We start from the raw sequence: 19,773 nt of genomic DNA on the forward strand, positions 1-19,773 counted from the left end.
GATCAGCAATTGCATACAGCTCTTTTCTGCTTGGAGAAATAGGAACTTTTTTCTTCATATGTCGCTAGGGGCCTTGTGACCGTTTTGTCGGAGTTGCGTGCTTTGACCTCTGAAAGCTGTGTGGGCCAAGTTTAGCTCCCGCCGTGACAGCGTGCGCTCGTTTTTTTGCCACAGCCCACTTTTAGGCAGGCGATTGTGGCTTTTCATCTGTGTTTTTCGCTGGACGTTTAGCAGTTGGTATTATTTTATCTGGATATCTCCCGTTAACCTCGGGGCTGCCGAAGGCTTTTCTGTTTAGCTTGCTCGGCGCTTATTGGATGCCTACTATGTGTTGTTTGGCTGGCTAGCCTGGCTTTGGCACTGGTTTTGCAGTGTCCCGTGGTTTATTCCTGGCCAGCTCACGTTTATCTCCGTAGCCTTTGCTGATTTTCGGTGTTGGTTCCCAGTTAGCCTGGCTGCTCACTGCGTGTTAATTCGTGTTTTTTTGCCGGGGCTTCAGCCGCCTTTCATTGATCAGCACCCTGTTGGCAGCTTTCTGTGTGTCGTCTTTGCCTGGTAGACCCTTTTGGCTGCTCACCCTTTGTTGTACCATTACTGCATCCACCTGCGACAAAACGCCTAGGCATTCTCCTGAAAAACTACCAAAAATCCACCTAAAACTCTCGTAACTTATTTGACTAACACATAAAACAATATGGCAAATGGCTGGTGTTCCTCCAAAGTCGTCACAGCTCTGGATGACAAAGAAAAGACTTGCTGTGCATTATGAATAATTGGAATATGACCGCTTACGGATCCCTTAACCGCCAGGATCATAGGTGCACCACTTCCTGTAGTGTGTCTTGGGTAAGTACAGCCTGGCGGAGCACATCCCTCTCCAGGCCAAATCGTAATATACCTCCTCACATTTTGCATGTTTAGGAATTTGGGAATAACAAAATAATTTACTAATTGGAACTTACCTCTGTGTTCAAGATCATGGTGGTTCTTTTCGTCCTTGACCGGTAGGTGGGCTTGGCTGCCCAGGGCGCCCAGTGCCAACAAGCCAGACCCCGAGCCTGCCACAGGGGGGATTCCAGGGGGTTGCAGGCCAGAGGGGTGCGGGGGTAGCTGGACGGGAGGTCCGTGAGCGGCGTGGGAAAGGTGCTGCGCCTGGAGCTGCTGCTGCTGTCGGCCAACACAACACACCGAGTGGGTCGGAGGGAAAAGGCAGGAAGCATACCACTAAACACATGATGATGTCAAGTGCTCATCGGGAACTATTTTAATCATTTACATATTTTTAATTTATAAGGGAGGGCTTTGTCGTAATGGTGGTCTGTGCAGTCCTTTGAGACGTTTTAGGCTATACAAAAAGACATGACATTACATTAGAAATGTTGTAAATTGTCAAGATACCACAAAAAGGTGTCTTGGTAATGACAATCATGAATATATTTGGATCTGGTAGTTAAAGCTTAAACTTCTTCTGTGAAAAAGTGTTTTATCTAGAAGATGGAAGATTGTTTAGCTCTTTAAAAAAATTTTCCCAAAACAAGTTCGAAAACATTAATTGAAATAACAATTAACTATTTAAAGGCTGACATTTCTTATTTTACATGAGAAAAATGATACAATTTCTTGAAACAATAAGAACTGTACCTAAAATAGAAAAGTGTTGTTGTTTTAAGGATGATTCTTCGAAGAACAAAAGCAAAATATTTTGAAATAGTATTCTAACCCTTCCTGTAACATAATAATGCTTAATTTAAAGATACTTGTTTAAAATTATGAATAAATTTACCCCCAAAAAAACAAAAGTACCGTATTTTCCGCACTATAAGGCGCACCTAAAAGCCTTATTTTTTTTAAAAGCTGACCATGCGCCTTTTAATACAGTGTGCCTTATTTATGGAACAATATTAATTCACAAAGTCTTGCAACTAACTTGCAGCCGCCTACTAGATTTTCCCCCGAACGCCAAGTAGTCCGCGGTGTATGCTGGGATTTATTTACCGGCGTTTCATTGGCTAACCAATGTGTCAATCATCATTTGAATGGATCACTGTTATATATATATATATATATATATATATATATATATATTACACACTGTATATATCTATATTTATAGGAAAATGTTAAGACCACTTGTGTCATGTTTGCCCTCCTATATAAACCATATCGTTTTCCCGTAATCAAACATTTTTGACAAAGCCCAAAGGAGCCACAAGGGAGCACCAAGGAGCCGTATGCTGCACCAAAAAGCCACTTGTTGCTGACCCCCGGTCTAAACAAATGGTATCAAACATCACTAGTTTACATTTCCCATTTAGAGTGTAGAATCAGTTAGGCAATCTTTGAAAAAAAAACAAAAAAAAAAAAACAAGCAAATAGATTTTAATTGATTTGGGTAGATTACTCGAGACATTGTAGCACTGAAAAGGCAAACCTAGGCTGACCTACTTCTGTACTCCGGATAAACATGAAAACTTGTGTTCTACAGCATCTACAAAACAAACGCACGCTCGACTGCCGGGCGACGACAAAGAGCCACTTTGTGTCTACCTGCACTTAATGGAGAGTAAACATTTTACTTGGGGGAAAATGGCACGGTGCTGCAACGTAGCACTTTAAGCTTTCCCTCTTTTAAAACCGTGCCGGGATGTGCAGGAATCCAGGAATGTACGAGTCTGACCAACATGAAGCATTTGCACAGAAAAACGTAAAAAAATAAAAAAGACAGAAGTAGGGAACGCTAAGTGGTAAGAGCTAGCACGTGCTTTGGTTTGTGTCTGGACGAGAATGGGTCATGGGCGAGCCTGAGGTGGGGGCCCACTCTGGCACAAACTTAACCCTCCCATATCCGCCATCAATATTTGAAAGGTGCAGGGAAATGGAAGGCAGTTAAAAGCCCCTCATCATGGAAGTAAGCAGTTTAAAGCAAGGTTAAATAATACTTAGCAGAGACGCCAATAAAAACATCCGCAATTTATTACCCGTCTGCAAGCCAGTTGAATAATTCAGCCCCCGTTACGACATGCATCCCCCTACTTTTACAAGAATGGCTTCAATCAGCGGCCATTATCACCGTTATGCTGATACCGGGCACTAAAGAATCGAAAGCAAGGCGAATCTGCGCGGAGCCCAAGTTTTCAATTCTTAGCTTTTTTTTGGTTTGTTTTTTACTAGGTGAAGGACTTTGCGTTGGGAAATGGCTGCCGTCACCTTGTCGTTAAAAAGCACAATGGTATCTGAACGCTTTAATTTGAAGCAGGAATGTTTAATCCCGTTTCTTCCCCATATGATATCAATACAAGTGCGCAAACCTTTGTGGAAAATTATACCAAGTATGTATTACGTCTGACTGGAATCTAAGTACTGTTTGGAGGTACCTGCGCCGATACCCAACTATTTCAAGGTATGTGTAATCATAATGGTGGCGGAAAGCAGTATGTTGCTGCTGTTATGTGAAAATTTAACCATCTCCGAAATAAATTCTTGTCAGTGCTTTATCTCAATCGTGTTGTCTAAGTGTTAAAGGGATATAATTTCCTGAATTTGTTATAAATAAACTTATTGTTGGTTTTAGTTTAAGAAAAAATACACACGCACGCACGCACTTATTTTTTGGTAGTCGTGGTGTCCTGAAAAAAATTGATTTTAAAATAAGCGTTTACTTCATGACAGTTATACGCAGCTTTCTAGTTTTTTCTAAAAATCAGGAACCTTAAAACAAATAAATAATAATGGCTAATAATTAAACGCAGTATTAATTAGAACATTTTTCGTTGTGATCTAACGGTACTTCCTTGCAGAAGTAAAGACATTTTACGTTCTAATGGTATCTCGGTTGTCAATACCAATGACAACACAAGATTTACGGATCGTGTCTTTTTTTAGTCTGAAAAAGTGTGCCATCAAACATTACTTTTGATAGACCCAAAAAGTATCGTTTTTGTAATAAAGTCAGCTCAAAAGTGACCTATTTTATTAGAACTAGTTTTCTCTAAACAAGTGGTATCAAACACCACTAATTTACATTTTCCATTTATATTATAGAACCAGTTCGGTAAGTACTTTTAACATTTTGAGGCGCAACCTAACAATATTAAAAAAAAATACTTGAGGTCATAACTACTACCTTATTGATACACATTAGTGAAAGTGGAAAAAACAATAATTATATATTTAAATTGTCTTCAGTCCATGATAAGTTTAACGTTTAATAGTAATTCAAAATAAGAAGAGAAGACATCACTGGATTTTGAATGCGTAAGTAAAACAGGGGAGAGATCCCAAATCTAATACATAAGAACTTTGAAACTGTTCTAAAGGCACTCCCCCGAGACATATTTTACAATTAAATCTCCTAGGTTTCAAAATGAGATCCACCCGAAGGGATGTGATAATCAAAGAACAGCAACATGATTGTCTGATAGTGATACTGATGTAGAGAGTTTATAATAGTCAAAACAATGAACTACAGTGCGCAATAATAGGCAAAATGATTAACTGTCACCCTATGAAACTCCCCTTGCAGGTGTCCAACATTTAAAAGACATAATAAACTTAACAATTCCAAAAGTTAAGTTGATTTTCTGGGACAGTAGTTATCGTTTACTGTCTAGTCAGCCCAAAATTGTCAAAGCAACATCAACACTGATGCTGTAACTTGTCAATACAATTTTACATTCAGGCCACCAGAATGATTTATTTGGTCGGTGAGGGAAATGAGGGGCCGTCAAGCAGGGGAGCACCATCCTTGCTTGTTGTGTTTAACGAGCCACCCGCAGCTAATATGCATGCTTGATCAGCAACAGCCCTCATTAGACGCTCATAAATGAAGAACATAATAAATAAAGGAGTCACTTCCATGTCCTCAAATTTAATCTTCTGTCATGAGGACTGGGGGACACTTGGACTCCATTAAAATATTAGCCCAAGCATTGTTCATTTGGAAAAAAGACTTTCAAAATATACAACTGATAAATACTTACTATACTATGTTGGGTAGTCATCAATACGGATAACAACTAATGTTATAATTTATACATTAAATGAATTTTTCCCTCTGCAAAAATGAAAATTATGTTAAATAAAATAGCTGTATATATTAATATGTAACCCTAATATTTAATTTATTTAGTTTCAATTCTCTATTCCTTTTATTTTTAGGTTCCGGATTGTTGGATCACTGTTGGGCATTCCAAGTATTGGCTACCATCGCAAGAACTGATTCCAAAACAAGACCTTATATCAGTAATTGCCCATCGTTGCTATTTGGATACAATTTCTATTTAAGGAAAGAGTAATACACAATCATTGTACATTTAATTAGAAAACCACCCACAAAATCATACCCCCATTACAGAAAATTATACATATTTTAATTCTATTTTTATTAATGTTAACGTCTTTTTACTCGTTTTGATAAATGAAGAAAATGTGAAAAAGTGTTTTATCTCGAAGATGGAAGATTGTTTAGCTCTTTAAAAAAAAATTCCCAAAACAAGTTCGAAAACATTAATTAAAATAACAATAAACTATTTAAAGGCTGACAATTCATATTTTACATGAGAAAAATGATACAATTTCTTAAAACAATAAAAACTCTACCTAAAATAGAAAAGTGTTGCTGTTTTAAGGATGATTCTTCGAAGAACAAAAGCAAAATATCTTGAAATAGTATTCTAGCACCTCCTGTAACATAATTATGCTTAATTTAAAGATACTTGTTTCTTTAACAAATGAGGAAAAACAGGGCAGCACGGCGGTGCAGTGGTTAGCGCTTGTGAGGCACAGTTCTGAGGTCATGAGATCGAACTTCCTGTGTGAAGTTTGCATGTTCTCCCTGTGCTTGCCTGGGTTTCCTCCGGGCACTCCGGTTTCCTCCCACATTCCAAAGACATGCATGTCAGGTTAATTGGCCGGTCCAAATTGTCCCTAGGTGTGAATGAGCGAGGGAATTGACTGTCCCTGTGTGCCCTGCGTTGGCTGGCAACCGGTTCAGCGTGTCCCTTGCCCACTCCAGCACCCCCATGACCCTACTGAGTATAAGCGGTGAAGATAATGAATGAAAAAATGAATGAATATCTTAAAACAATACTTAAAATAAGCAAACTTTCTTAAAAGTAACTCAGGTTTTGCTAGTCTTAAAAGGTTGATTTTTCGAGTAACAAGAATCCTAAAATGAAAAAAAGACTCTTTTTACACTGCTGCTAAAGCTTCGACTAGTCACTGCAATGTAAAACATCAGCATGTAACACTTCATTAAACATTTTCAAACAAGCTTGAATTCATAATTTTGTTTCGTCTTGAATGCTGCACAGAAAAGTTCAAATTCTTTGACATCCGGTAACTTTCTAAAGTAAAGGAAATAGTTAATTTCCCAGGTAACTAGTTACTTTTACTATAGAGTCACTTCGTAACCAACTCAGTTTATCACTACCTCTTCCAAAAAGTAACTATAACCAATTACCTTTTTTAAGTGATGTGCCAAACACTGCTAGCACTACTGCTTCTCACACCCATTTAGAAAAAACATCTGACCTTGCATGTACCATCAATTTCCAAAGTCATTTCCACATACTAACTGCAGAAAACGTAAATCTGGGCTAGTTCTGCACTGCCTATTAGCGACTCAACCTGGAAGTGTTGGCCGTGGTCGCAACACGTGCGTATGCCCTACTTGCATCCTATTAAAGGCCCTCAGCCCCATCAATAAGGCATGGCACCATCTCCTGAAGGCTGCCTGGCACGCTCCTTCACCCCACCTTGCTCTACAATATGCATGAGGCTTTGGCTCAGGCTCGCAGAGCTTCCCCTCCATGAATAACTGATAGTGAGGTGTTCAGAAAACATACAGGAGCTACAAGACCGGCCAGGACTCAGGTGAGGGCCTGATTGCTTTGTGAAATAGTGTGGGGTTGTGCTTTTTGTGTTCATTTACACATTTTACGAATTTCTGTTCCATTTTTAAACATTCATTTCTGGCACCTTGTTGCGCTTTTGGTCAGTGACACCTGACTAATCAATCATTGCACTAACACATACGTATGAAAATATAACGTGCGTGTGAATAAAATGCTCAGTTATACACGATTACTTACGGGAGCTCTTACTTTAGTTTAATTCCATGCGCCTTACACAGCAAAAGACTATTTTTAGGGGGGAGATAGTCATTATAATCCAGTTCACCTTATAGTGCAGAAAATTTGGTAATGAAAAAAATTGACATCAAGTCCTCACTGCACTGCAACCATATAGGAGAATAATGATGACATTTAAAGAGGGGGGGAGGGGTCAGCGAATCTCAAGTGGTTTTGTAGCATGTAACATAAGTACAATAGCATTAAGTTCAATCCATAAGCAAACAAATCTCAATGGTCAAGACACCTCCGTAGAAATAAACCTGATTAGAAATAGTCCAGGAACAAAAAGTCCCCAAGCGGACATCAATTGAATTCCAATCCGAGACCCCACTCATCCAATCAGTCTCTGGGGCCACCCAACCTCCACTAAAGACTGTGCAAGCAGAGTCGATGGCTAATAGCACAAGGGCGGACCCAATAACGGCCATGCTGATCGATGAGTGCCAGATGGGGTACGGAAGGGGCCAATTGTGTCAGCTCACCCGCCGCCTTTGAAATCTTGCAGCAATCCAGGTCAGCAGTGAGCGGTAAGGCTCCTTGTTAAAACCTTAACCAATTAAAGCAATAGTGTCTGAGAGAAGGATACTCGAGAGCTCTCAGCCGCTCATTTAGAAACGTGCAACTGGGCAGCGAGGGGGCCTCAAAGACCCAAATGGGAGCAACACAAGACTTCGCTTTGAGCATATAAATACGTACCGCAAACATAAATACTGTATTTGTATTTTGTCCACTCCTTCTTGAGATATAGATGCATAGATAAGGGCTCGTTACGATGTTTTTTCATACCAATACATTTTGCCTTAACTGGATAAGACTCTGGGTTTACACCATTTGATACAATTTACTCATAGCCGAAAATCATGCAAATTTTGTTATCTCCAATTAGCTAGGGAAAAAAGTACGCATTAAACCGCGAAAATGAAACTGAAGCAATAATAATTGCTTGATTTCACATTGAGTTAATGCTTTAACTTTGATAGCAATAATATAGGTCTGCAAACCAAACAATTAACTAGCAAAAATATATCACTATGGCCATCTTAATATATGGCTAGGTTTAGATTGCAGAGCTCAACGCTATATTCCAATTTATTTGGTGAAATCCAATGTGTTTGTGAGATCGTTCACATTTCCAACTAAATGTGACTTGATCTCCTTTGAGTTAATGCTTTAAGAATGACGGCAATAATTTAGGACTGCAATCCAAAACAGTTACTGGCAAAATAAACGTTGTTACCGAAGTTAAAGTGCTTTTTTTTTAAGTTGTGTTAGTACTTTAACTATGAATGCAATAACGTAAGACAACAAAATATTGGGTTTTCATATAATTATTCTGTTATTTTATTATTATTTTGTGTACTTGAAATGCTACAAATGTTTGGCATCAGTCCCTGTATTTAATTTTCCTTTATTTTTTGATTCTTAACCACCTGGTTAAGAAATGTAACTGATTGTCACCTATGAAGTTAATATCTGGTGTCAGACTTTATTTGAAAATTTAATGCACAATTCAATTAAAAAATAGTCAGGTTTTTTCGCTTAGAGGAACTTCAGTGGAATTGGACCATATCTATGCATAATTTGACTAGATTATCAGTTCTTGAATCGTCAAGCATAAGTCCATTATCTGCACCGCTTATCCTCAGTAGGGTCGCGGGGGTGCTGGAGCCCATCCCAGCTATCTTCGGGCAGTGGGCAGGGGACACTCTGAACTGGTTGCCAGCCAGTCGCAGGGCACACAGAGACAGACATCTCACTCAGGCACAGGGGGAACATGCAAACTCCACACAGGAGGTTAGATCTCATGACCTCAGAGCTGTGCCGCACACGCGCTAACCACTGCCCCGCTGTGCTGCCCAAAGCATAAGTCAAGTTTTTGATTAGTTATCCATTAATTGATAAGATGCCTATCAATCATTTAGTTGCACCAATAAACTTATGTATGATAAAGGTTTCTCATCAACACTTGACAACATCAGATTAATAGAAAGCATTCTCAAATATGAATCATGCATAATTGACATGGCAAGGTTTAAATAAAAGAATAAAAAAGGGGGTACACACGGTGAGAGGCAGATTGGGAAGTCCACGTACCCCGATGATGGCATTCAGCTCAGTCATAGTGACCTGCTTTGCCCGCTCCACTGCCTGAGCAACCTGCTGTTGGTGCTGCGGGAAGACATATACAAAAAAAAGGACGGATTAGGAAAAGCCCAAAATTGCACAGTTTACATTTGCCCTAATATCGACATAGGCAGAACCTCTGCAGTCAAACATGTTGTAAAATTGAATTATTGTCAAATTGTCAATGTTTGGGAAAGGACAGAAATGGCCATTTGATTTTGGAATTCCCAAAAAATAAGAATGTGGGTCAACAGTTTTTTTAGGTCAGAAAATAAACAAATCAGCAGAGGCAAATTTGTGTTTGGAAACGTGGATGTTGCAAAATTGAATGTGCTCTGTGCTATTAGGATGCTCGACACCAGAGTGCCACCTCATCCAGTCAGATTGCAGAGGATGCTTTTTAGGATTTTATGGGGAAGTTTTTATCTCAAGTAAAATATATGCAATGCATATTGTGATTTTAAATCTAGTATTGGTACTGTATTGTCACACATACGCTACTGCCTGTCAATGCTAAGATTCGGCTTATCTTTGAAGAGCGGGATGACACTTTCCAACGAAAAAGGAAAGCGACCAGATGATAAAAGTGCTGTATCAGAGTCCGATTAGGAGGCTTCTCCTGCTACTGGTATTCTTGGAAACTAGTACTATTCGTTACATGTTGTGGAGGCAAGCCCTAACCCCAAAAAAACACCTGGAGAGGGATGGGCACCACTAGGCTGTACTTGCCAGAGACACACCATAGGAAATGGTGCCCCCAATCAGAAATCCGTGAAGCGTGAAAACAGAATAAAAAAAAATCCATGACTTGATCCTAAGACTATTTTGATATTTGCTCCTTTTAGATTTCAGCAGGTAAAAGATGCCTTAATTCTTGTTTAACAGGACTTTTAAAATGAAAACAATACCAATACAATATTTAATCCTTTTTTTAAGCAATGTCAATACTCAACCTTTCTGAAATTGATACCAAGATAACACTTGTACATAAATTCATGTCCCATGTACCCTTCCCTAAAGACGGCTAACTTTGGAATAGCCATCGATCCCAACATAATTATGTTTTTATTAAATTGTGTAAGGAATAAACATATTCCTATAATTACATATTTCTAGTTCACTTATAGTAGAACTTCACGGCATAAGCATTTTCATCTTCATTGTCACAATGATAAGAATTCTGCATTTACCAAAGCTGTAACCAAGATTTAGTACAGATTTTCTTAGCATTCATTTTCCATTTTTTTCCATTTCTTTTCAAATGGCAAATCTTTTTTGGATTTAGTCAAATGAAATAGTATATTTTATATTAGTATATTTTTGATTAGGTATTGTAAAATAGTTGTTGATAAACGTATTCACAGCGAACAAGCCCAATTTACGGTAAAACAGAAGCTTGACATTGATAACCGTCAACAGCAATTAAAATCAGAGATATTTGGCGGCTATAGTCATCGAAGGCAATTAACGTCACATTGATTTTTCGACATCAACAGTCATCAACAGCAGCTAATTAATATGGCATTTTGACGTCTATAGCCGTTAAAACAATATATATTTTTTAATCTATAAATTGTCAGTCAGTTGATTAATTGTTGCACTAACCTGCTTAACATTGATTGAAACATCTAAATTAAATAAGTGTTCTAACAAGAACTAATTAATTTGACAGTCAATTTCGGAAAAAACCTTGCACTTCCATTTGAAACAAAAGGCAAGCCAGTCTTCTCATGCTGGACTTTATAGGTTCTGCCGCATATTCATTGTAGAGTGTTCTTAATGTTAGTATTGAGTGTCTTCACCTGGTACACGCAAGGCAATGCAGCTTACCTCTTGTGACAGGAAAGGCATAATTTGAGCCAAAATGGCATTGAGCCGCTTGGCAATCTCCGTCTGCAAGACAAAAGAGGAGAAAGGACGTGAAAATAGGAAAGTAGCCCCGCCTCCGATGTTTACGTCGATTAAGTCAATTACTGCGGCAATCAGAACTGCTTGACTCAACATCCTCTAAACAGCGTGATATTGACATTTGAAAGATTTAAAACATTAGGCCAGCCCACGGGGATGAAGCGCAGCTGTGCTGAGAGTGCACTCCACGCTAAACGGATATCGGCGGCAATGGCCCAGGGCGGGCGAAGTGCTGCCGGATCCAGAAGAAGCGTCCTGCATTTATAACCTCCATGTTAAACCGCACAACCGCACCCAAGGCCCGTTAAGCAAACGTCTTGCTTTACTTACATGCTTGGCATTTTAACAAGGAAGGGTTAAAAATATCAAAAGAGTGGTACCTCTACATACGAGCTTAATTTGTACCAGGATTGTACTCATAGCTCGGATTGCTCATGTAACGATCACATTTTTCCGATATATTACAATCAAAAAATAAAAGTCCCGTTCCTGACCTCCCAAAAGAATCAAAAGAACCCTAAATAGCTATGAATCACATCTTTGCATTAACTAATAACACGTTCAAATAATAATCAAACATACAAAATACAGTAATATGATAATGTTGAGGAAATAAAATGTGAGTTACCATAACAGAGGAGTTTGCGAGTTGCGGGATTAGGAGAGGGTTGAGTGATAGCGCACCACTTTTTATGATACAAAAGCACTTGTTGTGTGCTTAATGTAAAATTACTGTAACTTTAGGTAACTTGAACACACCAATTTGTTACAGTAAAAAATGTTCATGCCCCTTAATGTTTTTATTCAGCACTTTCTTTTGCCGTTTTAGCTGGGACTCACAACGCTGTGACTTTCTACAGGGAGTGCAGAATTATTAGGCAAATAAGTATTTTGACCACATCATCCTCTTTATGCATGTTGTCTTACTCCAAGCTGTATAGGCTTGAAAGCCTACTACCAATTAAGCATATCAGGTGATGTGCATCTCTGTAATGAGAAGGGGTGTGGTCTAATGACATCAACACCCTATATCAGGTGTGCATAATTATTAGGCAACTTCCTTTCCTTTGGCAAAATGGGTCAGAAGAGGGACTTGACAGGCTCTGAAAAGTCAAAAATAGTGAGATATCTTGCAGAGGGATGCAGCACTCTTAAAATTGCCAAGCTTCTGAAGCGTGATCATCGAACAATCAAGCGTTACATTCAAAATAGTCAACAGGGTCGCAAGAAGCGTGTAGAAAAACCAAGGCGCAAAATAACTGCCTGTGAACTGAGAAAAGTCAAGCGTACAACTGCCAAGATGCCACTTGCCACCAGTTTTGCCATATTTCAGAGCTGCAACATCACTGGAGTGCCCAAAAGCACAAGGTGTGCAATACTCAGAGACATGGCCAAGGTAAGAAAGGCTGAAAAACGACCACCACTGAACAAGACACACAAGCTGAAACGTCAAGACTGGGCCAAGAAAAATCTCAAGACGGATTTTTCTAAGGTTTTATGGACTGATGAAATGAGAGTGAGTCTTGATGGGCCAGATGGATGGGCCCGTGGCTGGATCGGTAAAGGGCAGAGAGCTCCAGTCCGCCTCAGACGCCAGCAAGGTGGAGGTATCATCAAAGATGAGCTTGTGGGGCCTTTTCGGGTTGAGGATGGACTCAAGCTCAACTCCCAGTCCTACTGCCAGTTTCTGGAAGACACCTTCTTCAAGCAGTGGTACAGGAAGAAGTCCGCATCCTTCAAGAAAAACATGATTTTCATGCAGGACAACGCTCCATCACACGCATCCAAGTACTCCACAGCGTGGCTGGCAAGAAAGGGTCTAAAAGAAGAAAAACTAATGACATGGCCTCCTTGTTCACCTGATCTGAACCCCATAGAGAACCTGTGGTCCCTCATCAAATGTGAGATTTACAAGGAGGGAAAACAGTAGACCTCTCTGAACAGTGTCTGGGAGGCTGTGGTTGCTGCTGCACGCAATGTTGATCGTGAACAGATCAAAGCACTGACAGAATCCATGGATGGCAGGCTTTTGAGTGTCCTTGCAAAGAAAGGTGGCTATATTGGTCACTGATTTGTTTTTGTTTTGTTTTTGAATGTCAGAAATGTATATTTGTGAATGTTGAGCTGTTATATTGGTTTCCCTGATGAAAATAAATAATTGAAATGGGTATACATTTGTTTTTTGTTAAGTTGCCTAATAATTATGCACAGTAATAGTCACCTGCACACACAGATATCCTCCTAAAATAGCTAAAACTAAAAAAGCCCCACTCCAACTTCCAAAATATTCAGCTTTGATATTAATGAGACTTTTGGGTTCATTAAGAACATGGTTGTTGTTCAATAATAAAATTAATCCTCAAAAATACAACTTGCCTAATAATTCTGCACTCCCTGTAGAAAAAATGTGTTTGAAAACAACTGCGTGATTCGTCTCTGTCTCCTCTTAAAAATATTACAGAAATGCATCAGGTAAGTGTCATTAGAGAGCTGTCATACAATCAGTTTAACCTTTCCTGGAGGTTTTATTTTTCAATATAAGCAGCAATTTACTTCCACTTAGCTAGCTCCTCTGTAATCTCCTTTTGTAGACACCGGCTTTTCTGCTTCCTCCTCTTTGCAGTTTTTTTGCAACAGGAATATAACCTCACTCGAAAATTATTACAGCAAAGTACTGTGTAAATTCGTTTGCTGATTAGTGATCAGCACACTCTGCCTCTCGATTGTACCCTTCGGTATGGACACACATGGATTTCTCATATTTCTTGCTTCACTTCGATTGTCATCATTCTCCAGTTTTTCCTCAGGCACCTTACAGTTTCTGTTTCCTGAACCTATGGCTATGATCACAAAAAGTCACGAAATGGAGAGGCTATAAATTGTGATTAAAGAGATGCGATTAAAAAGAACTTACTACGGAGTACAGGTAAAAGCAAGACCGCAAAACCAGGTGCCTGATGGCGGGAGGGGCATGGGCTATCTGGACTGAGCTGATAGCGTTGAGTGGTGATGAGCAGTCTCTGGGACTCTTGTAAACTGGATTTTGCTTTGTAAAGTGAGCAAGATTTTTGCTTTTTAAAAAAAAAAAAAAAAAAAAGAAAAAAATCCTCATTTTACGAAATTCTCATGAGCGGAGATGCTCGTATTAAAAAGGTACCGCTGTACTATTACAGGTCGTGCTGCCTTTTTTTCGGTCCATTTGTCACTGCAAAAAACAAGGCACCCCCACACCCAACATCCATCCCGGGGGGCCCGCCTCCATTCTTGTGCCCGTCTCCCAAGCGCCATGGCAACGGCCGTCGGTCTTATCTCGCCGGGATCATTATGCAAATGAAACCTCTCCTTGACCGTAACAGGCTTTAAAATCATATTACGTGCTCAGAGGCAGGTCATTAAATTGAATTTTCGGCCTGTCCATCACATGAATGCAGCAAATTGGAAGAAGGGAGAAAAAAAGCAGGAGGTGAGCACCCCCTCCCCTTGTAAAAACACAGCACAGCTGGCTAGCTCTGCCTGGTCTTTTTTTTTTTCCTCGACAAGAGTGTTCAGGTTCAAGCTCTGCACTGGGAGCAGAAAAATAACAGCGCCAAAGCTACATCATCTGTGGAATTTATGAGCTGCGGTTCATCCCAGGGCCACTGCGGAACACAAACACATCATGGGGATTCGCTGCCATTTTTCATCCTCGCCAGCCGCCAGCTTATTTATAACGCATGGCAGAAATGCCAGGCTGTTTTGGCAGCCTGACGTATTAGCTCGGAGCAGCGCCGGCAAGATTGGGGAATGATACGAGACCCCATGACCCAAAACGCGACACCCGAGGCCACTTAACACCGCCGTCCAGATGGAAACATCCGATTATTTTACAAGTGGCTTTTTTTTTACTTTGTTCTACTTAAGAAAAAACAATCTATTTTGAACTAAAAGTACACTAGGAGCTCAGTTGGTTAACTCAAGAACCATACATTTAATTTAAATTGATTGAAAGATCCCCATCATTTGAAAATGTGCTTAATCATGAATTCAATGGTAAGAATGTATTAGTTTAATTTGAGTTACTCACCAGCAGGGTATAAAACAAGCAGTTAATTGTGTTTTTTGCACAAGCTGTGACATGGTTAGCCATCCAATAAAATGAATTGATCATTAGTTATTCATATGGGAATATTTAGAATGGAATGTACTTTTTATTAATGAACTCTTGTACCCTGCTAAAGAGTTGATTCAAAACATAATCGTCCAGAGTTGAAATAGTATTTTTGGCCCATTTTGCCCAGCCCTGAGTTTAAAAACGGCATTCGATTAATATTCCGTTTGTGAAATGTATGTCAAGAGGCAAGACCTACATGCAAAAACTTAATGGCAGAAGCCAGGCATTTTCCTGGCCACTACAAATAACATCACAGTTTAATTAAAACCAATTATGCCCCCCGCCCCCTTTTTTTTTTTAGCTTTGGTCATGTGAATAAACTGATCATTGGGGGCGGCAGTAGCTCAGGAGGTAGAGCGATCGTTTTAGGATTAAGGGATCCAAGTTCGAATCCCGGCTTGTCCGTGTTACATGTCAAAGTGTCCTTGGGTAAGACACTGAACCCCCCAATACCCCCAATAAGTAGGTTAGCGTCTTAAATGGCTGTACAGATCACGGCTGCTATTGGGAAATGTGAAGCACAATGTAAAGCGCTTTGGGAAGTCATTGACTTGAAAAGCGCTATATAAATGCAGATCATTTCATTTCTTCATAGAGGTACTACAGTTGTACACGGACACTGTACTTCCTTCAGAATCAGAATCGGGGTCTTGACTGGCGAAGTTTGTACTCTCTTATAAACACAGAGACACCGCCTTGAGGCCCTCTACTGCATGGCCAGGGCTGACTTGAAGCGAATACGCGTTGCCACGGCAGCCTATGAGAGGATTGAAGATCACTCAAGGAGGATGTGGCAGGGACTTCAACAAATTACAAACATGAGAGGTAATAAACTGCTGAAGGTTGAGGCTAATGCTTTACGAACAGATATTTAAATCGCTTTTTTGCCCGCTCTAAAGATGGCAGCCACACCACACCTACCAAAAACGAGCAGTTGCACACTGATACATCAAGGTAATGAAGCAAGACATGTACTGAAAACTATAAAGCCCAGAAAGGCAGCTGGTCTGGACACAGGACTAAGGTCTCTTACAGACTGTGCAAGGCAGCTTGTTGGGGTCTTTGCCACAATCTTCAATCAGTCCAAGACACGGGATGCCATTCCAGCTAGTCTGAAAACCACCATCATACCCATCTACAAAAAGTCATCAGTGGTCAGTCTCAACGACTACAGCCCTGTTGCACTTGTGCATGTGGTCATCAAAGGCTTAAAGGTGTTGGGGTTACACATCAAAGACTCTTTACCACCCCCTCACCAGACCCTCCTAAGTTTTCCGCTCCACTCTTGATTTCATCACTTTATACTGTTCCGAATCACGTGGAGAAACAGGAGAGCTATGTGAAGATGCACTTCCGGAACTTCAGTGAAGCGTTCCACACCATCTTCCTGGATTTCTGTAAACGAAATTCTCCCACCTAGTGCTCTCCCACTTCATCTTCTGCTGGATAATAGACTTTCCAACCGCCCAAAATCTTTGATTAAAACAGGCCCTTTGAAAAAACACATTAAAATCACAATATCAACATCTTAAAAAAATATATTTTATGTTTTTCTTACTGATTTGGATTCTGCTTTAGAATTTAGGTTAAAAAATGACAGGATTTTTACAGTAGAGTAAATATTACTGCGGACTTCAAGTATGATGCAACATTGTGCATATTTGACTTTGCAATCGCCGCTAAACCTCCACAATGCCATTCAAAACTAACATGGTGTAACAAAAGATACAACTGTCTTCAAGACGACAATGTCGATTATTTCCCACGTAAGAGACAGACATTGACCCTTATAAAACAATAAACCTAATGGAGCGGCAATGAAGGCGGTCAGATAAAGGTCGTTTACAAGTCATCGGTATTAAGGTGCCAGAGTGCGTGCCGTGTCTGGTGCTCTAGAAGGGGCCTTCAGAAAACGGCCACAGCTCCAGCTCACCGCGTAATTCCTGTTTGCAGAGATAAGCCATGTCAATAGCGAGCCAACATTTGATGGGATTTGTGAAATGGCCTTGAGCACTCGGGCCATCCTCCCTCCAGCTTAGTGTCACCGTGACAGCTGGCCGGGAGAGGTCAGGAGGTGGCCTGTCCGCAGGGCTCTCAGCAACTGCCAGCGCACACCCGCAAATCCAAAGACATTGACAAGGTGTCAACTTGACACAACTGTTTAGAAGAAAAAAATGAAAAGCTAGAGCCAGAAGGACTTTTTTCCCGTGTTGTTGCTGTGCTGACAGACAAAAATGGACGGTTCCTGTCACTTTGGGCAGATGACAGCTCGGCCCTCGAGAAGCCGGCTTCACGCCTGCCACTACACAATTACAGGTACTTGGACTTGTGTAGCACCACTTCACGGGCACTTGTCGGCGGCATGCGGAGAGGTGTCGGCTCTGGAGCTATCAATGAGGGAAAAACCCGCTCGCGAAACCGATTGGGTTTATATAACGAGGGAGGGTCGGCAGTCACATGGTCTGTCGGCAAACAGTACTTGACCTGTTGGATTTAAAGGGTCACCAAATTGCTGCTGGTGACGGGAAAATCTCTTTTCTGTTTTCCAACCAGGTGGCGAGTTGGATTTCACTTACACAACAACTGTGTTAAAAAAAGGATGTTGCAGTTGCATTTCAACAAGCCTTTTAAAAAGACCGTCCTTGGAAGCACAAATTCAAAAAGGTCTAAAAGACATATAAACAGGTTCAGAATTTCTAAACCTCGAAACGATCTATAGTTATTTCAAAGGCTTTATTCCATTGAGTGTAATTGTAAGGTTGAGCATCTCCTGTCCAAAGATAGCCGTCCTTAGAGAAGTCGTTGTTGAATTGTCCAATTGGTTAGCACCATGGCAGTAAAAATTTAAGTTGCCTGGTCATGGAAGGTAATAATTAAGTTATTTTTAACTGAAAATGTTAGCATTGGCATGCTTTTTTAATTCTAGTCATTGTGAAAAATCTATGAGATATTTTTCTTTAATGAAAAAAATAAGGATGAAAAAATAACTGCACTTAAACTTCATTTTTTCTCTAAATCAGTTGCATCCATTGTGCTGTAAAAGCACACATTACAAGAACAGTCCAGACGTTCTTGGTACATACACTTAACAAAAAGAAACACCACATGCGTAGTTAATATTTACACTGTGACCCATTGCTTTTTCTGGCTTCTGTTAAACACTGGAAAACAACAGCTTCACATCAAAAAATATCAAAACGTTGAAATAGCAGTCTAAAGTTTCTCCTTTGATTAAATTCAATATGGCCTACTTGAACGGCAGGCTAGGATTATTGTAATGTAGTTCATTTGCACTTTCCTCCACATGCCTCTTTTTGTATGTACACAGCAGACAAGTCCTCTCGTTGACCGTATTTGTTTTGGCTCTGACGCAAGGATTACGACACAGCAAAGAATCCCAACGCTACGGTTCTCCTTCCTGGATGACGACTAAAGGTAACAGCCCAATCGGAGGTAACCAGTACCAGATGACCGTGATTACCACCATGTGGAGAGGGGATCAGATAGCAGTATTTCGGTTGGTGGGAGTCGGCAAAATGTCAATTACGACACGCCACGGAGAACTAAGGCGCACTTGGGTTAGGGTTAGATTTGGATTTCCTCATTGTAGAATAAATTCTACTTTCAGCAAAGTAATATGCTTGTGTGCATCCAATAATCCATCCCAGCTCCGCCTGCTAACTGTTCGCCGTCTACTCCACCCCTCCTCCACCCGACGGAGCAGGGTGGGCTGCGAGGAAGGGGGTCACGCTGTTTGCTCACAAACACGCCGTTCAGCAGGTTAGGGTCCCGCTGATGAATTATTCAAGCACTTCCAGCAGCTCTTTTGAGGATCCTGATAAAAAAAAAAAAAAGTGGGCCGCTAAAATGGATCAGTCGATTAACCTGTTTACACAAAGCTGGGGGGCTGTCACCCCTCCCCCAAGACTAGTCTCTATTCTCCCGCTTGTCTCCCATCCCCCTCTGCTTGGCGATAAGTGCCTGACAGAAGCTATCAGAGTAGCCCCGGCCGGCTCTGACAGACATGTGGCAACGTGACACACGGTCCAGTCTCTGATGGATCACCCCGCGCCTCAGGCGCTGTCATTAGCCGAGCGGGGTGATAGTGGGGGATGGGGCAAGCAGTCTGCTGTGTGAACACCAGAGAATCGACGGACTTAAGCCATGTGTTTAATGCACATTGCTCGTCATGGGGTAGTTGTGGCTTGCGTTTTTAATGGAGTGTGTGAAAGCGGGATAATGATAACTATGTCAGCCAAACATACATGGAGACATCATTATCATGTTAAACTGTGGAAGAAATGTATTTTCTTAAACCTTTAAAAACAATACATTACCAAACAGAAACCAAAAATCTTCAAGTATAAACATGGACCATCAAGTGACACAAGTAAAAATCCATCCATCCATTATCTGCACTGCTTATCCTCAGTAGGGTCGCGGGGGTGCTGGAGCCCA

The 19,773-nt window shown here is 40.6% G+C and overlaps 1 protein-coding gene across 1 annotated transcript in view; it reads right to left on the reverse strand.

Annotated features, from left to right (window-relative positions):
* tle3a (TLE family member 3, transcriptional corepressor a) overlaps positions 1 to 19,773 on the reverse strand; it is a 53,621-nt gene that overhangs the window by 18,753 nt on the left and 15,095 nt on the right. The window contains exons 8-10 of the mRNA XM_088340127.1: positions 11,088 to 11,150; positions 9,198 to 9,302; positions 963 to 1,164 (exon numbers count right to left, since the gene is read on the reverse strand). Coding sequence (XP_088196253.1) covers positions 963 to 1,164; positions 9,198 to 9,302; positions 11,088 to 11,150 — 370 coding nt within the window. The remainder of the gene's footprint in view (positions 1 to 962; positions 1,165 to 9,197; positions 9,303 to 11,087; positions 11,151 to 19,773) is intronic.

The sequence above is a fragment of the Urocampus carinirostris genome, chromosome 7, assembly GCF_059441175.1.
Source record: "Urocampus carinirostris isolate Australia breed hairy pipefish chromosome 7, RoL_Ucar_1.0, whole genome shotgun sequence".
In the NCBI taxonomy this organism is placed as follows: domain Eukaryota; kingdom Metazoa; phylum Chordata; class Actinopteri; order Syngnathiformes; family Syngnathidae; genus Urocampus; species Urocampus carinirostris.